The sequence below is a fragment of the Pocillopora verrucosa genome, chromosome 2 (genome assembly GCF_036669915.1).
Source record: "Pocillopora verrucosa isolate sample1 chromosome 2, ASM3666991v2, whole genome shotgun sequence".
Classification (NCBI taxonomy): Eukaryota; Metazoa; Cnidaria; class Anthozoa; order Scleractinia; family Pocilloporidae; genus Pocillopora; species Pocillopora verrucosa.
In genome coordinates, this window is record NC_089313.1 from 15,793,919 (window position 1) to 15,810,751 (window position 16,833).

The 16,833-nt window shown below is 36.8% G+C and overlaps 2 protein-coding genes across 5 annotated transcripts; both read right to left on the reverse strand.

The window, feature by feature from the left end:
- Positions 1-5,821: 5,821 nt before the first annotated feature.
- On the reverse strand, positions 5,822-13,950 carry LOC131786639 (uncharacterized). Of its 4 annotated transcripts, XR_010716628.1 has the most exons (8): positions 13,642-13,950; positions 13,417-13,492; positions 11,656-11,988; positions 10,256-10,309; positions 9,576-9,607; positions 8,049-9,051; positions 7,048-7,156; positions 5,822-6,658 (listed from the first exon to the last, which is right to left on the reverse strand). XR_010716628.1 is itself a non-coding variant. In XM_059103700.2 (7 exons), exons 1-7 carry the CDS (start codon positions 13,835-13,837, stop codon positions 8,915-8,917), a joined length of 906 nt encoding a protein of 301 aa, XP_058959683.1. In that variant the 5' UTR covers positions 13,838-13,950; the 3' UTR covers positions 7,940-8,914. The 4 variants fall into 4 exon arrangements, 3 of the variants coding, with proteins under 3 accessions (XP_058959683.1, XP_058959681.1, XP_058959682.1); XM_059103700.2 differs by lacking the exons at positions 5,822-6,658; positions 7,048-7,156 and adding an exon at positions 11,217-11,294 and having other exon boundaries at positions 7,940-9,051; XM_059103698.2 differs by lacking the exons at positions 5,822-6,658; positions 7,048-7,156 and having other exon boundaries at positions 7,941-9,051.
- A 686-nt stretch (positions 13,951-14,636) lies between these two features.
- On the reverse strand, positions 14,637-16,785 carry LOC131786676 (alpha-1,3-mannosyl-glycoprotein 2-beta-N-acetylglucosaminyltransferase-like). The gene is given in 5 exon segments (XM_059103751.2): positions 14,637-16,161; positions 16,164-16,262; positions 16,265-16,487; positions 16,489-16,536; positions 16,538-16,785. Coding segments are annotated over 5 exon segments (1,185 nt in total). The 5' UTR covers positions 16,712-16,785; the 3' UTR covers positions 14,637-15,520.
- Between the last annotated feature and the right edge of the window lie 48 nt (positions 16,786-16,833).

A 16,833-nucleotide genomic window follows, 5' to 3' on the forward strand; every position in this document is an offset into this window, starting at 1 on the left:
GGAAATTTACCGTTGGTGCTACCTTCGCGAAAGCAAAACAACCTGTTGAATGTGAAACAACCTGCCTCGTAGAACTCAAAATGGTCGCTTTGGAGACGGAAGCTCCCAGCCAATGAGATGGCGAATGGCGGTATATTGGTAGACAGGTGTCACTGGCGTCCGAAGCGATAGGGCTGATTCATTAAACACACAGGTGACACTGAGAGGTCACTGCACGATCCACGTGCTTAGAGACCGCCAGCTGGCTGCCAATCATCGTTCGACTGTTCTTTCGCGAGTTGGAAAAAATATAAGACATTTAAAAACACCTCGTTCTTGCTGGCCGGAGCGGTTGCCGCGGTTTCAGAGGACGCGGGGCAGACTTTAATCTCCCGCTCAAATTTGCCGCTCGGTTTAAAGTCGTGCCCCGTGAGACCTGGGGCTCATTAGACCGAAACGTAGCACCACAGCCCTGCCGATCTGTTAATGCAATTCCTTTTTTCTCTTTTTCAAAACCCTCGCTTTACTCATGTCGGTGTTTGTATTGTATTTGACCGGATTATGTAAGTGAAGTGGAGTGACCGCCAATGGCCGCCTGTGATTGGCTGTTGCCACCTGAGCCAGATGTTTGGTGGTAAATTTACGGCGGCAAGGTCTCATAGGAACAACTAAACGAAACACATCCTTGCGAGAGAGTGCCATCTTTGACTGTAAGACGATAAGTAACTCTTGTAAAGATGAAAACAACGAGTTCATCCTATATTGGTTTAGGTGCTGTATAAGTACACTATCTGGCGCAAACGATTCTCGTAAAAAGCTCCGGTATTTTATTTTCTATTTTATTGTTCTGACACCACAGTGTATTTAATCTATCTTTCTGATTTGTAAGATCAAACTTAGAATTTTTAACACCTTAGCTGTAAATCTTTTGGACGAAATTATTTTTACTGGAGAAACAGAATAGTATAGACTGTGAATCGAAAATGATATACAGTATAGTAGTTCATCTTCAGCTATTGTTCGTTACAGATTTGTACTTGGAGATCGTACTATAACTTCAGGCTCTCTAATACATCATAGTACGTGCGACAGAAGAAGGAAATAGTAAACATCTTTCCGCGTACGTGACAGTAGAAATTAACGAGTTTCTATTAACTGTTTTGACGATATTGTTGAACGCATAATGGTCGAGACATTTTCTAAATTTACAGACGCTACCACATTTGGCCCTATTTTTTGACCTACAACACGATGCGGACTTCTGCGGTTTTAATTTTAATGTCTTAGTCCATTAAACAAAACTATATATAACGATAACAGATCGATCCTGTTGGAAACCAATACTGATCATCGAGTTGTTTATATGCTCGCCTCGAGTTAAATTTTGTTTTTTACATATATATTTGCACAGATTAAAGCGTATAATGTCACAGAGAATCGATCAATTCCTTCCGTGTGGCGTTCATATATGTTTCTGCCAACATATTCATTCGAGATGTCTCCTTGAAATAATTCCTTGATATCAGCTGAAATTTTGGAAACGGGTACTTTGACTGGTAGCCCTACATTTTCTCAATTTTTTTTCAAGTCTAGTTCTTGTTTCATGGTGGTACATAGAAATGTCCTCTCACCTATCTGAATTGGACCTGAAATTTGCTTCCACCCGTTTATGCAAATACATCAGAATGTCTTGTTTGCGAGTAAGTCAAACTAAGCATTCGTTCTAATTTTATGCTTTCCTGTAATTTACACCTTTTCATTAAATCTCCAATGGATGAAAAACGGAACAAGTTTAGTAGTTTTGGCGCTGAGCATTTCCAAGATTAAGAGTCATTATTCTCTTCAGAGGTGAAGACCTATTTTGAATTTGAAAGTCTCAGGATGTAAGCGCCGATAACATTCAACAAATTGGAAAACTGTTTCATTATGCTAGACTCAGATGATGATAAGAATTTTGAACAGTTGTTTCTAACAATTTTACGTATTTCTTGTTTGTATTTCACAATTACTTCGCTGTGACTTGGCGCTTTACGCAATATTTAATTGCTGTGTAATATTTCGCTTAGTTGTAAGTCTCGTTCATATATAAACAGTGCCAATGACACCCCACTGTTCTTTATACGTTGAATCATCTGCCAAATTTTCTTTCGTGGCGCGATCGAAGTATTCGCTGAACTTTAATCTTACGTTTAGGTTGGTTTTTTACGTGCTTAGGGAATATTGCAACAATTAACGCACTTTAAAAAGCGGAAAAAAGGAACACAACTCCGCGCTTAAAGGATATTAAAACACACAATGAAGAACTACGGTGTTTACTGGGCAGGCTATTTAATCTTCTCAGCTTTCCGGATGAACGGAAAGGCATAAATCCCGCCGTGATCGAAATAAAAATCAACTTTGGTAAACAATTAGACATATTCCCCTTTCATTTTTGTAAATAATAATTCCCGTCAATGTCCATAAATGGCATTAACCCCACGTAGATGATGGTTCAGGCGAGATTTGTTAGCTAAAAGTAAACGCGGGTATCGCTGAATATCGAAGATTGTAGAACCAGGAGATGCTGGTTTAATCGGTGTAAAAGCAGCGTTTTTAATTTAGAATAATGTGGCTTTTAGTATTTAACTCGACAGAAGTTTTTTTCTGGCAGCATCTAGAAAAAGATGCAAACTGCGATTTATTTTACAGAAAAAAATTGATTGATTTCACCGGCTCAAATTGGGTGAAGGTGTCCTAATTGTCAAAAGTTCACTGTGATTATACCAACTTAACCAATATACTAACCGTGAAGCAGCAATTTTTTTTTTTCAAAAATCCTTTGATTTTTTTATTCGTGTTGAAAGTCTCTTTCTAGAATCAAGATCGATGTAATTTTCAGAGCGTTCATATCCTTTAAGGCACGTTTTTACGTAATCTTTTATAACACTTTTATCTTCTCTTTGTCGTTTGTAATAATTGTGTCACGAGTGTTATGTAATAAGCCTTAACGCACATGAAATTTTTTGATTGTTAATCTGCACTGCCGTTTTTCTACAGTACAATAATTTTGTCCTTTATCGTTTGCAACATTGAAGTGTTTCTTTCTTGCTGAACATTGTACTTTCACAAATAATTTTGTTGTGAGTTTTATGTTTTGAACAGCTCTGGACGTTTGATCAGTTTTGGATAAGGCCGTGATCAAAGCTCGTTGGTAATGCACCGAACATATTACACCTGCCCGTTGCCTCCGAGCTATCAAAAATCATCTATATTCTTAGCTCTCCATGTCTTAAAATAATCTTTTTGTATTTGAATAGCGTTGCAACAGAATCCCTCCTCCTCCTCCAGATGTTTTTCAATCACTAGTTTTAAGGTGCAGATATTTTTCATGAACCTAGTGATACTAACAGAAAGGCCATCTTGAAAACTTTTCTAACGAAAAGGGCTCGGAAGATCGATAAAAGATGTTAAGCAGATTTGAAGAGTTGAGTAGAAGTAACTTTTTTTATGAACGAGGTACCTCAATGCTATTTAGAAAGTCGATATAAGAAACATTTCATCTGGTACTCAATCGGATCTTTAATTCAATTCATTTCTAAATTAATGCTCGTTTCATGATAGTGAATAGCGACTTTTTGGAGCTCAGTATGCCAGACTTCAAGTATATTCTACAGGTAGACATTCTACACAAAATAATTTATAGATCACTGGTACTAAAATAGAGGAAAATTCTAGCCTTAGGTTCTCTCGCTATGTGCTCCAACATCTCCGCGTGAAATAGTCTCGCCCTAGCAGGATACTACCGGTAGTTTTCTGTAAATTTTTTTTCAACGCTAAAATTAATATATTACCACTGCGTTTCCTGTAATCTAAGTAGGTTTTAGGCTCATCTTGATCAAGCCAGAATATAAAACAGCAGCCCCTTAATAAATGACTTTTATTGCGATTTATGTCGAAGTAATCCTTGCTGTTTATTTGCCTGTCGTCATGGCCTTGTCAAACGCTTTCTCCCTCTTCTGCTCTTTACAACCTTGATATTCCCTCTTGCCTGTTGCCGGTCTTGTGATTTTTTTTCTGCGAGTTCAACGCTCGAAGGAAAAATTTGAAAACATCGAGCTGTGAGTAGTCTAAACTGTGATTCGTTCATAAAATGTAGGAGTACGTGTGAAGTGGTCATTAAAATTTAAAGACTTTCACCCGAAGGAGATTTGATTACAGGAGGGGAAGGGGGGGGGGGGAGGGACGCCTGCCGGAATCAGGGGGTTCCAGGATGTAAAAGTCAGCACAGAAGACGTCGGTGGAATCGATAGGTCTGTTTAGTCGTAACACTCAGTTTAAGGTTGCTGTGTGGAACTGAATTAGTGAAAGACCGAATGTTTGGGTGTTAAATGCCCGAGTGCAGCAGTGTTTATTCAATGTTGTCAAATCCGCTGTATACGTAGCCTCTAGCGAATGAAAGCATGCGAACCATTTCCGACGACTATTTACCAATCAGAAGATTGAACTAGCGTTCCAGTGCCTGCACACGGTAACGTCTGTATTTCACTCGTTGCCGTCCGAAAGACATCGTGTTACTCGACCACGATCATGGTATATTTTAGGAACGGCTATGCGAACATAGAAAAGTTCTGTCCAATATCAAAGAAAAAGCCACCCGCTAACATCTGTCTTTGAAATTGGGTAACGTGTATTGGCTGTTGTTCGGGAACAGTCTTCCAAGTCTGACTTTCAGCTGCTTATTTTTGATTGGTTTGTTCTGAACATTCCTGAGGTCCTTTTCATCGTGCCCTTCCAGTCTTCCACTCTTTCTTTTTCCATGTATTCTCCCCTCTAAGAATATTTTAGCTAACCTCTCCCTGCTTTTAACCGAAATTACCGAGGTTTTTTGACTTCTTTTGAGTTTCGACGAATTGCGTGGGAAATGTTTCTCAGCTACTGATCCTGCTACCGAGACAGTGCGTGCAGGAAGATCTGGTGACCCAGTGAACACAGGTGTCAGTACGCACAAATTGAACAAATTCCAAGTTGTGCGTGGGCGTGAATGTGAGCTTCCGGAAAAGAGCCGTAGCCGCCAGCTGGAAGAATCGGCTACTCTTGGAAATGGGGAAAATAACCACGCGGAAAATGCATGAAGTTCCGCGTGGCGTAGAAGTGTAGTTAGTGCTCACGTATCTTTGACGTTTCCGCTTGGAAAAGTGTTTTACAGCTAGATCTGTAATCTTGGATGTGAATGATTTCAAATGAGAAAAATAAATAGGTTAAAGGCAACTGAAAATCGCTGTAGATCCAAAATAGAAAGTTAAAACTCAGAGCTATTGTGATGTAATCACACTGGCAAAGAGAGTTTTCATTTGTTAAACGGGACAAGTTCGAGAAGAATTCAAGCAGCTTTAAAATAACTTGAATTAATATTTTACTCGCTAAGGTAGCGTAAGGACTTTCGAAACGTAGACAGGTACAATCTTTTACAGGTATTTTGGTTGTTGGGTTGTTTGACATTCGCGAAGATGCCTGTCAAGTTTTTAAGCGGCTTACCAAACTTGAACCCATGCATAAACGGCTTGTCAAGAGCGACACACAGTACCCTGATTGTTAGTGAATTGAGAAATTCAGTCTCTTTTGAAGGACTTGATTTAAAACTGTATAAGAGAGAAAGAGAAAAACATAAACTGCAATCGTATTACCGGTAATTTTCAATGCCCTTTCTGGTGAACGTCGTCTCAAGAATACGAACTGCACATTCGTTACCGGTTTTCCTTGCATTCATTAAATGTTGTTTATAAGGGAAGAAAAAAACGGAAGAACGACCATATGCTAGTAGAATTTATTTCTGCTTCGAGAGACAGTGCTGTTTAGAAGACGAAACGGTACCTGTGAATTATTTATGGTGAAGTGAAGGAATGTCATTTTTAGTTTAACAGAAGCCAAAGACTTTGTAAAGAGTAAACAGAGTTAAGATCAATTTCGGCCTTAGTTAAGTATGGTTCAGTTCATAGATTACGTTTTGGCAGAGATAAAAACATTTTTTATGCTTCATTGACTCATATCGTCCAGGTTATTACACCAAAAGAGCTACAATCGTAGTTTATATTGGGGAGATAGGATTACTGAGCTGCAATACTCTTGTGATCAAGAGCATTCAGATGAAAATGGAAGAGTTAACTTCTGTTTAATCGTTTACTTCACTTGGTTAAGGAAAGTTCAGAATGACTTCATGTGGGTTTCTTATCCTAAAGTTTTTCTTCGTCGGTTTGAATGTTAAATTTCGTCAGAGCGAAGGTGATTACTTTGGCCATTGGTCACCTGCGCAGTAGGTGCTGAAATTTAAAGAAGTGGACACTAGTGTTTTGGAGCGACATACGTGAGTGATAACTCGTTTTGTGCACACCTCAGAAAAGTCGTGATTGATCAAGGGTCCTTTTGCGCTCCCTGCCTAAAAGGAACGCCTCGCTGCAAATATCAACGAAGCACGCACTGTCGATCAGGCTCAAAATCTGTGTGGTATTTATAATCATATCCTCGGCTTGTTATACCAACCGCTGCAATTATAATTAAATGAAACTCCCGCCGGTCTTTTTTGTCATCTACGAAAATCGTCAGCGAGGTGGAAACCATACTCCACTATCCTTCATCTTTCGGGTCGGTTTACTGTCGTCTTTTTGATGATTTACAATCTCATGGTACTCATTATTGAAACGTCCTTCAATCCGACGGAAATTTGTTATGTGGAAAAAAAAAAAGAGACCCAAATTTCGTGAGGAAGGTACTTCCAAATCTCCTTTTTAGCTAACTTAGTGCTTTTAAAAGGCTCTTTCAATTGAAGGATTTTGTTTTATTTCGAAACCTCTTCATTGCAGTCTTATGGAAGACCCATAGAAGAGTTTCAGCCGTTTTCACAGTGTAATTGAGTGAGGGCTAAAAATGCATATAGAAGTTTCTACAATTTTTGTCAAAGCTTTGTCAGCACTATTTTTTTTCTAATTAAGGAGTCTTTCCACCACAGCTAACCTGCTAGGCCCTCAAGAAGACATGTGCTGTGAATACCAAATCAAATGAAGCGCTAATGGATTGTAAATAGATGACTGGTACCTGTCTGCAATTAGGAGATTTCAAAGGGTTCTTTTCTGTAAATAATTAGTAACTGGTTGCCTACTTTACTATTTTGGGGACTGCCAGCTTGTTTTCCACGGATTGTTTTCTGTTAGAAAAAAAGAAAAGATAAAAAGCGGAAGGGTTATTTTAATTTCTTGCTGTTTCAGGTGGGTCCTTTATGAATAGCAACAACTAAACTGGTGCTTGCTTCTTTCCCAGTGTCCAACCATGCGAGGGAAAAGTTGGAGACAAGTTTTAAGTTCATTTATGCTGCACGATTTGTCACAAAGTCATCACTGGGCCGTTTTTTAAAACAACCGTGATAAAACACGAAATGTAAACCTAGTTAAATGCATAAGCCCTGTTAATATGGCTAGATCTTTCCTTTTAACGCTTCGAATTGTCTTGGGCTATTCAGACTTCACTTAGAATGAGAGAGAGGAACATGACATGGAGAGGGTAAAATTACTGAAACATTTAGGAGATTTGGAATGAGAGTGATATAGAACTGGACAATCAATTTTTTAGACAGAAGAAGAAATAAGGAAAAAATGAACAGGGAATGAACTACTATTTTAGGGTATGAGATTGAAGGGGGGTGTGGGAGGAAGGTTAAGGGTGGGGGTGGGGTTTGTCAGAAACTTAAAGCTCAAGACATGGACACTTGTTTGAAAGGGGGTTTAGTACTGTATTAACAGTAGTTTCCCAGATGGAAAGTTTGTGGAAAAATAATTGGGAATAAATTGATTGGAACGGTAGGTAAGCAAAATGATTTTTTAGGTTAGCAGATTTGATGTTCAAGGACTTTGTGGTCTGGGTGTGATGAAGAGTTTATCAAAAAAATGATCAATCAACTCAAATCGAAGATAAAATAAGCTCTTCAGGCTTGACAATGATAACTACATTTTCCACCTTCACCATCGTAAAATTTTTAATAACAATGATGTTTATGAGAATAACATAAATTAACATTAAATTAGTTGTGAGACAAACTTGACCTTACACAGTTATGAAGACAAGGTGTTAAAATGTTTATCCCAGTGTAAACAGTGCCTTCTTATCAGGATTCTGGAGTGGATTTACAATGAACCATAGCACTCCTCCAGTCAGTTGGTTTTCTACTTAGAAGCAGAATATCTTTTACATCATCAACGATGGTTTACTCACATAGATACAAGATAGAATGTCAGAAATCCAAGAGGAGCGTTATGACTCACACACAGTTTTTTCTTGTATGGATGCCTTCATAAGAGTGTATAAGAGCAATAAATAATTGTTCCAGCATTCTTATTTGGCAAGAATACATTGCATTGCTTGGTGACTCTTACACTTGTGGTTTGTACAAAAATTCTCATTCTTGATGTTTTTATAACTTAATGGCCTTTAGAGTTCGCTATCATCACACAGATTCTCACACTCTCCATGCTATCAGCATATTTGCAAGTGGTAAAGATAGCTTGCATGCCAAACTTGATCCTTTTTGATGATATTACTTTCTTTACACAGGGTTTTTTTTTTAAACAATATTAATCATGCTTGGAGCTTAAATAATATTGTCATAAATATATCTTTAAGTCGTTGTGTCTTCTCCCAAATCATAGACATATATAAATGTATGTAGTGGTACTTCAAAGTACTAGTTGTATGTTGGGAAAAAGATTGTGGTTAAAAAAAAAAGTCCATCCTCTCTTCTGTTTACTTGAAAAGATGACAGCAGAAGTATTCAGTTTTGTCAAAAAAACAACAGTCTTAAACTAAAAAAAAAACTGAATTAACACATTTATCTATTGTTTGGAATTAAAATTTATAAAACTTTGACTAACAATTAAATAGAAGTTTATAAAGTAATTAATGTCAATCACAGCTAGGAGCTTGAAGCCTTCTTTTTTGATTTTTTTGTCTTCTCAAATCTAATTGTTTCCACTTCTAGCTGTGCCATTTCTGTGATTCTCCCCTGGAAAGATGGACTTGCACCCACCATGGGGTCTTGATATTTACATCCTGAGGAATGAAGTACAGAAAGTTGAAGGGGTAAGACTTGTTTGACCAAATAACCCTTGGGGTTCCCAAGAAGTGTTGTCTCTGAATAGAAGCTACAATGTATGCCTAGTAAGTCTTGCCAAGATGAAACATGTTTGAGAGAGCTACCTATACAAACAAAAATTCACAGGCTTTCAACTTGTGAAGTAAAGAAATATTTTCGTGTTTGATTAGATGTTTGACAACCTTTGTATTTTATGCAAAAAAAAAATTCCCATCTCAACAGTGCTTTGTTTGTTAAGAATTGTGTGACACTTGTCTCACAGACTGAGACTATTTACAACAATTGTTTGTTTGGTCATATCTTTTGTTCAGTGGTACTGTGAAATAATGTAGACTCTGTTCTGTCAAGTCGCAGTCTTGGTAGTATTCAAGTAAAATGAGATGGGAGAACAAGTTCTTAAAATGTCCCCTTAGAAACCTTTTGTTGTTGTCTATTGGTCCACGGGATGCAGTTATAAGGAACAGTTTCAAAGTAATCTCACCTTTAAGATTTAAAGTTGCCTTTGTTTTCCACCTAGAAGACAAAAAGATAAAGAACACCACAAATGAAAACTAGAATAAGAATTTAAGTTGTTTACTATTTTCTACAGATATATTTTGGAGAGGCTGCTCCAAATAATGGCTCCATCTGTCTGAGATAAAAAAATAAAAATGTAGGGAAACATTAGCCAACAAACCAACAAATGTTAAAAATTATTCATTTAGTATTTGATAAATACTTATTCCAGTTGTGAAAATCATTGCTTGAGGGTCAGATGTATGATTCCAAAGGTAAAAGGTTTTGTAGGACTCAAATATTTAGCTTACTTTTAAAATAACATTCCAAGTGCAGTTGTAGGATCATAGATTCCAAAAATAAATTTTTTTAGGACTTACAGTAATTTGCTTCAGCTATAGTTCATTACAAAATTGATTATCTATTTTCAAATTTATACAGAATGTAGTTAGTATTTTGATGCCTACATTCTTGCATGTTCCATAGCAATTATCAATATTAGGTAATGATTTGTTTTGATGTTAAATTTTAAGTTGAGTTTTACAATGAAGCTTACTTTAGAAATGTTATGGTTAATAACGTTTTATTTTATCAGTGAACATTTGTCTCAAGTTTTTGAAGGATATTGATACAATGTTAAATAAAATTATAGAAATTAAAACTAACAATCCTCCTGGTTTTGACTTCTGTAGAGGTTGAATTTCCTCTTCAGATGAAGATCTGAAAAGTTAATTACACATTTTTTACAATGTTAATCAAAGTTTGTCAACAACATGACTGATGCTAAACATTCTTTCATAGATGTGAAGCAATTAGATTCTTTAAAAGCTATGCTAAGCTATGCTTTTAAAACCTTGATGCCATTCTGACCCTTTTAAAACAGTGGAAGAGTGGATGTCTTGAAAAAATTTTTCATATCATGGCTCAAGTGTGACTTTTATTACCACTTATTGCCTGAGGGTACAAATATTTCACCTAGGGTTTCATATTTTGTCTAGTGAATTAATTTTCTTTGTTTAAATGAGAGTTGATTCAACAACACCCTGACCCCAGGGGTGTGAAATGATTCTACCTGTAGAAAATTTTATTTTGAATGTTTAAGTTTTGGTTACGTAGCATTTAAAGAAAAATTAATACTAATGAGGTGTTAAGCACATTGCATGTTTTATACCCAATCAAGTTGTTGAGAGAATGGACAATACTACCCACTGGATTAAAAATAAATTATTAGTAATTGTTTACAGTCATGGAAAGCTAAGGAAAGTTTCTATTTAAAAAAAATTAGCATATCTTTGAAGAAAATTTCATGGATTGCTCAAAGTGTGTACTTTTTAGTGGCCCCAGACCTCAAGAGGAGGTTGTCTGAGTTGCAACAAAACATCTGATGTATTTTCTGTCAGTGTTTTTGATTGCAAACAAGACAATTTCTTCCATTCCAAAATGTTGCTCTGCTGAGGAAAATTGAAGTAATCTTCTCATTAAATCATTTGTGTTGCCACATTTTTGTTGCCACATTTTTGTTGCCTTGGTGTTTTGGTTTGTGTGAGGATGATACCCTATAACAAAGGTGCAGGTGTTGGCAATAACTAAATACAACTCATTAAAATCCTCTGCAGTGACAACTAACAAGAGCTCAATCTTTTCCTTCTTATTTGATTTTATAAGTGGATGATGATCTGTCCAACTGGAAGTTGCCTCAACAAGACTGTAATGGCACAAAAATGAGTGATCTAAAATTATTTCTACATTACTGTGCATTTCCATAACATATCAATGACCGAGATGTAATTTCATCGTAGACATTGGATTTTAAAATCCCATCAATCATGTTGTGAACCTCACCAGAATATTAAGCACAGTTTATCAGAGGATTTTGATTCGGTCCATAGTCACTTATGCACAATTGCTCATGTCACAGTTATGCTCACTAGGTTGTAAATACCATGGTCTAATTATTTAAACAAAGTTTAGGTGCTGTCCAACAAAGAAGACAAGGTTATCACCTTGAGAGCTTTTTCACTCTGAGACAATTTGTAGCGTTAATTTTTTTGTACAGTAAATCTTACCTGGACATGGGTTTCACTGGAGTCTGTCTATGAGTTGTTATGGGTATTGTTCCAATAGCTATTAGATCACTTGTGCTGTGAGGCATTGTGGGAATTGATGAAGCACTACGGTTGAATGTCACTGGAAGTTTAGGTCCTGGTCGAAAGAAGCTACTTCTGTATAAATCAGTGGATCCAAGATCTTCATTGTTTATATTACATTTTCCCAGAGGTAAAACTCTTTGGTTGCCATTCTCCCCCTCACTGCTGCTGTCCGTTGGTAGGTTGCCATTCGGGCTTCTTTGTGTTACATCCATCTGTCTCTGATGGACATTGTTACTTGTCTGTGGTTCACTAGAGAAGCAACAAACAGTTTGTTATTTTAGTTTGAACAAAAATAGTGACTTTCAGAGCATAATTAGATCTCTAAAAATGTTTCTCAAAACACATTGTTTGCCCAGCATGAATCACTTGTCAACATTCTGTTGTTATGAAGTGTCATTTTGGCAACCAACCATGAAATTGTTAATATTTTCAGCATCTCCGCAGGATATTACAAAATGTATACACTGCCTTAGCTCCTCCCTTCAGAGTGATCCATCCTAAGCATTAATTGAAAATACCTCCTGTTCATTGACCCCATAAAAGCTTAATCTGCCAACACCTTTTTTGCAGCTTCTTACTGATGTTGAATTTCTTTTCCACCATTCCCCAGTCTCATTTTATTTTGTCTTCATCATCACATTTACACAAACTTGAAAGAGTCCCATCCTGGCTCTTGATTCATCACAAAACACTTTTTGTCATTTTTAATAGACATTCCACTTATTATAAGATTACTGAGGTAAAGGTGCTTAATTGGGTGCCAGTACAATTATCCTTATTTAAAGCACTAATTTACTCGATGAAAGATGTATTTAGCAGACACCACTTATCAAAAGAACAGTATAAAGGATCCTGTGGGAGTATGATTCCTACAAGTTTTACTATACTCTCAGTTGCTATTTGGCGAAGCATCTATGAACTAATGGGTTTGACCTTTTTAAGAACGTACTAATAATTGGCTTTCAATTATTTTTACTTAAGTGCAAATGAGCCATAATTAAACTTTAATCAAACGGAAGAGGAAGGCATTCTGTTGTTGCCATGCAAACACCAGATTTATCTCTTTTCAAATTTGGTTTGGAAAAAAAAAAGAAATCTTTATAAAGACTACAGCTCAATATACTAGAATTAATTTCAATGGGGGACCTAAGATTAAACCACCTTTTTCGAACCTCGCACGGCAAGAATACAAGCACCAGGTGAAATTTAACTCCTTCAACCTTGGATGTGCATTCGTCAGAGATTTACAAATTCTGGTCCGTACTTAGCCATGAAATGTTGAGGTCAGGGTTCGTTGGGTAATGAGACAACTTCTCTGCTATGAAAAGTCGATTAATACTTCAACTTTAGAATAATTTAGCTCGATTTATCACGTTGACTCTTAGTCAAGTTAAATCGCGGTTCACGGTTCTTCGGAACAATTTTCACGTACAATTCGAAATGGTGTTTCGAAGGAAGGATCGATGACGAAAACTTGCTTTACCATCAAGAAAAAAGGATGAAATGACAAACAAAACCAAATTCAATCAACAAATGTTCTAGAAAAAATCTTTGCTTTGCGGAACTTAAAAGTATCCTTACTATGTCTAAACAAAACACTTTGGTTCAGCGATCTCGTGCAAGTTTCAGGAGTCGTAAAAAAAATCACAATCTCCTACCGTAGAAATAATTACTAACCTTGAATTATTCCTTGTTTTCTGCTGGACAGGTGCATATCCAGTATCCGCCATTCTCTTCTCTACAGTAAGTGGTTCTACGTGGACCAAAACAAACATGCCATCAGTTGTACTTCGTGACGACAAGTGTCTCTATTGTGTTCAAATTACATTTCCATGTCTGCGTTTTTGTGTCATTTGACGGTGACAGGACAGAGTTGAATGCGAATTTTGATTAGATACTTACTTAAAATGTATTTCTGTCTTGCTTCGCAGAATCGGCGGGGGCTGTGAGCTGCCATAAAGGTATCTAATGAAGTAAACGCCGTTTGAGATGGTCGCATTCTTAGCGTAACCACATTGTTCGAGGTCGAATGTTTCCACAGCGGCGAAACGCAGGTTGTACGAGGAGCAAAGTTATTCCTTTTCCCGCCTTGTGCCATGAACAAGCTTTGGAGTTAACCCCAAAGCAAGCGATCCATTGGAGGAACCACAGATAACATCGGAAGGCTGAAGGTCATTTCATCCGGCCGGACGAACCTTCATCACTTCACGAAAGCCGTATGTAAATTTCTGCGCCCGCGTCTCTTGGGATCTTGGTCTCCTAGCAACAAATGTTCTTGTGCTCAGTCCTCGCAGTCATGTGAACCGATCTCGTACTGAGAGTTTTTTTGTTTTGTTTTGTTTCGTTTTTTTTTTTTTTTTTTTGACGCGAGAGATATCGGAGACTGATCGAAATCTTAGGTTGCGTCTAACATAAATTTTTATTTCCGCCCAATTTGCCAATTTTAGCGTGCGCTGAATTACCATCTGTAAAATTGATCTTATGATTAGAGAAGTACACAAGCACTGATTGGTCCAAAATTGCAGTGTATCTCGTCGTAATCATCCTGTGTGTGATAAAAATAATATGGAGGGACCAACTTTGAAATAATCTGCATATGAACTGTTAGTGTTTCTAAAAAGTTCGTAAAATGAAACAAAAAAAGTTGTTTTTCCATTCCTCAAATCCTTCAGTAAGTAATGGTTTTAAAATAATTAGATTTCGACTAGCCAATTGATTAACCCAACACACAAGGAACTCTTGGACTTGGCATTCCATTTTTCCCCTTTTTTTTTCAAATTTTTTTTTCTGTATCTCATGCATCATTAATTAAAAAAAATTTTATGAAGAAGACTTACACAGTACTAAGAAAGAAAGTACAAAGGAGCTTGCTTGTGGACTAAACAAATGTATTATTCCTTTTTTTACTGTTGTATCAATGGAAATGCTTGTTTGTTCCATTGATATTTTTTTGAAATACCTCTATTCTTGACACAAATAGGAATTTATTTTATTTATGAGACTTGCAATAAGTATCTCCATTTAAATTGTCACCACTTCAAAAATACAAAAATAGCATATTATATTTCTGTAAATGTAATAATCTCTCTTACAAATTCCAGTTTAGCAACTATATTTCTATAATATAATATATATATTTCTATAATATAATTATTATAAATAATATTTATAATAATTTATAGCCATAACATTGTAGAAAAATCTTTAAAGCTGTAGTTGAACTTCTTTCAAACAGTATAAAAAGTCAATTGCTTCAATTAGTCAATAATAGTTTCTCCTTAATACACCAGCTAGACTGATTTCCATACAATCATTTTTTTAAATAAATTATTGCTTTGGTTAGTGAAGCAAAATCTTAAAACCTGTAATTAAACCTTTCTCAAACTGTACAATAAATCGATTACTTTGACTTATCTTGAAGTAGTTTCTCTTTAAAAAGGTGATCATATTTATTATTTACTTTTAAAACAGTTAACTATAATTCTTATCTAGATTTCCTTCCTTCCCTCCCCTCACTGGAAATAGTACACCACAGAGTACCCTCTCAGTACAGCAACTTACCGAGTGTGAGGACAAAACTATCTATATGCAGGTCATATACTGTATGGCTAACATGGAGCTGGAAAAAATTTCAAGTGAAATTCTTCAAAATAAACCACAGAGTCACCTATGCTCTGAACGTAGTTTTCTGTACAGCAAACTACATCCAGAGAATCTAATTTAGGTTCATTTTTAACTGTCAAAACATAGCTGTCACATCCTGGAGTACTTCTAATAAGAATCATTCATGGTATTCATATCCATTCCAATTTCTGGGTGGTGCTAGATAAACTCTCAGATTTTTGTACATAAAGCTGACCACACCTCGGTATGCCATTCTCGGTACACCTGCCTTAATATCGTTCATAATTCCTAGCTGATTTGCTAATGACCTAAAGGTTTCCTCAGATTCATACTGAACTCTTACTGATGGAGCAGGCATCACATGACCTGAGTGAAAATAATCAAATGAAACTAATGGTGATTTGTACACTGTATTGATGAACATGGGATCATATACATCTTTCATGAGGTATGTCAAATTTCTCTCTGTAAAGGGGTAAAATTCATTGTTCAATTTTATATACTTAAGATGCTCATCAAAGAATTGGCCCCGACTAACTCCTATCCTTCCAACTGTCACCACCCGAGGTATCTCAGGACGAATGCAAGCACGGTCATGTCTCTGCTCTGGATGCCGCATCCAGTCATCCCAAAAAGCGGCAGGCCACTTAGGTGCCAGCTCCTCCCAGAGAGATTTTTTCAACATCCATCCTAGTCCAGGAAAAAAATCAGTTCGGTAGAGCAAATCATTACCCTTCACCCTGCCAGTTTTACCATTGTCATTCCATGCTGATACACACCACAGTGTAGGGTCTTTGTCAGCAGTGCTTTAGTAGCCTCAAAGTATTCAAAGAAATCAGGAGCAATCTCCAAATCATCTTCAACAACAATAACCGTATCTTGATGAAGCACATCAAAACCCGCGATAAAGCCCATCTATAGTGTCTTGATAGTTTGTAGTATCCCTTTAAACTATCTGAACCTCTTGGCACAGTGATATCAGATACGTCGGGATGTCTTACATACATGATTTTGTCTCCGTAAGAGGCTATAACTTGAGCTGTCTCCTCGTGTCCGCAGTCTTGGCTGACAACCACGGGAAACTTTCTTTCCGATGTTCGAAACCTCAGTAAACTGTCCAAGGCTTCTCTCCACTTCTGGTCTGTTGCAGGCGATGACAAGTACAGTTGCAACTATTTTCTTCTGTGCTCTTCACTGTAGGAAATCTCTTTATAGAGTTTGTTTTTCCGTTTTTGAAACGATCATGAGTGGTAGATCTTGTTGGGCGAGATATTGTCCATATAATTGCGATTACGAGGCAGGCAAGCAGTCCTGCAATAATCTTGCGGTTGAAAGTTACAATTCGCATATTCTAAATTGATAACTTTTAACCACGAGATTGGTTTACGAATGTAATATCAAAGCCTCCCTCTGACTGCCATTTTGTTTTCATAGTCAAGAGTACGCATGCTAAGCCCGAGCGAATGTGTT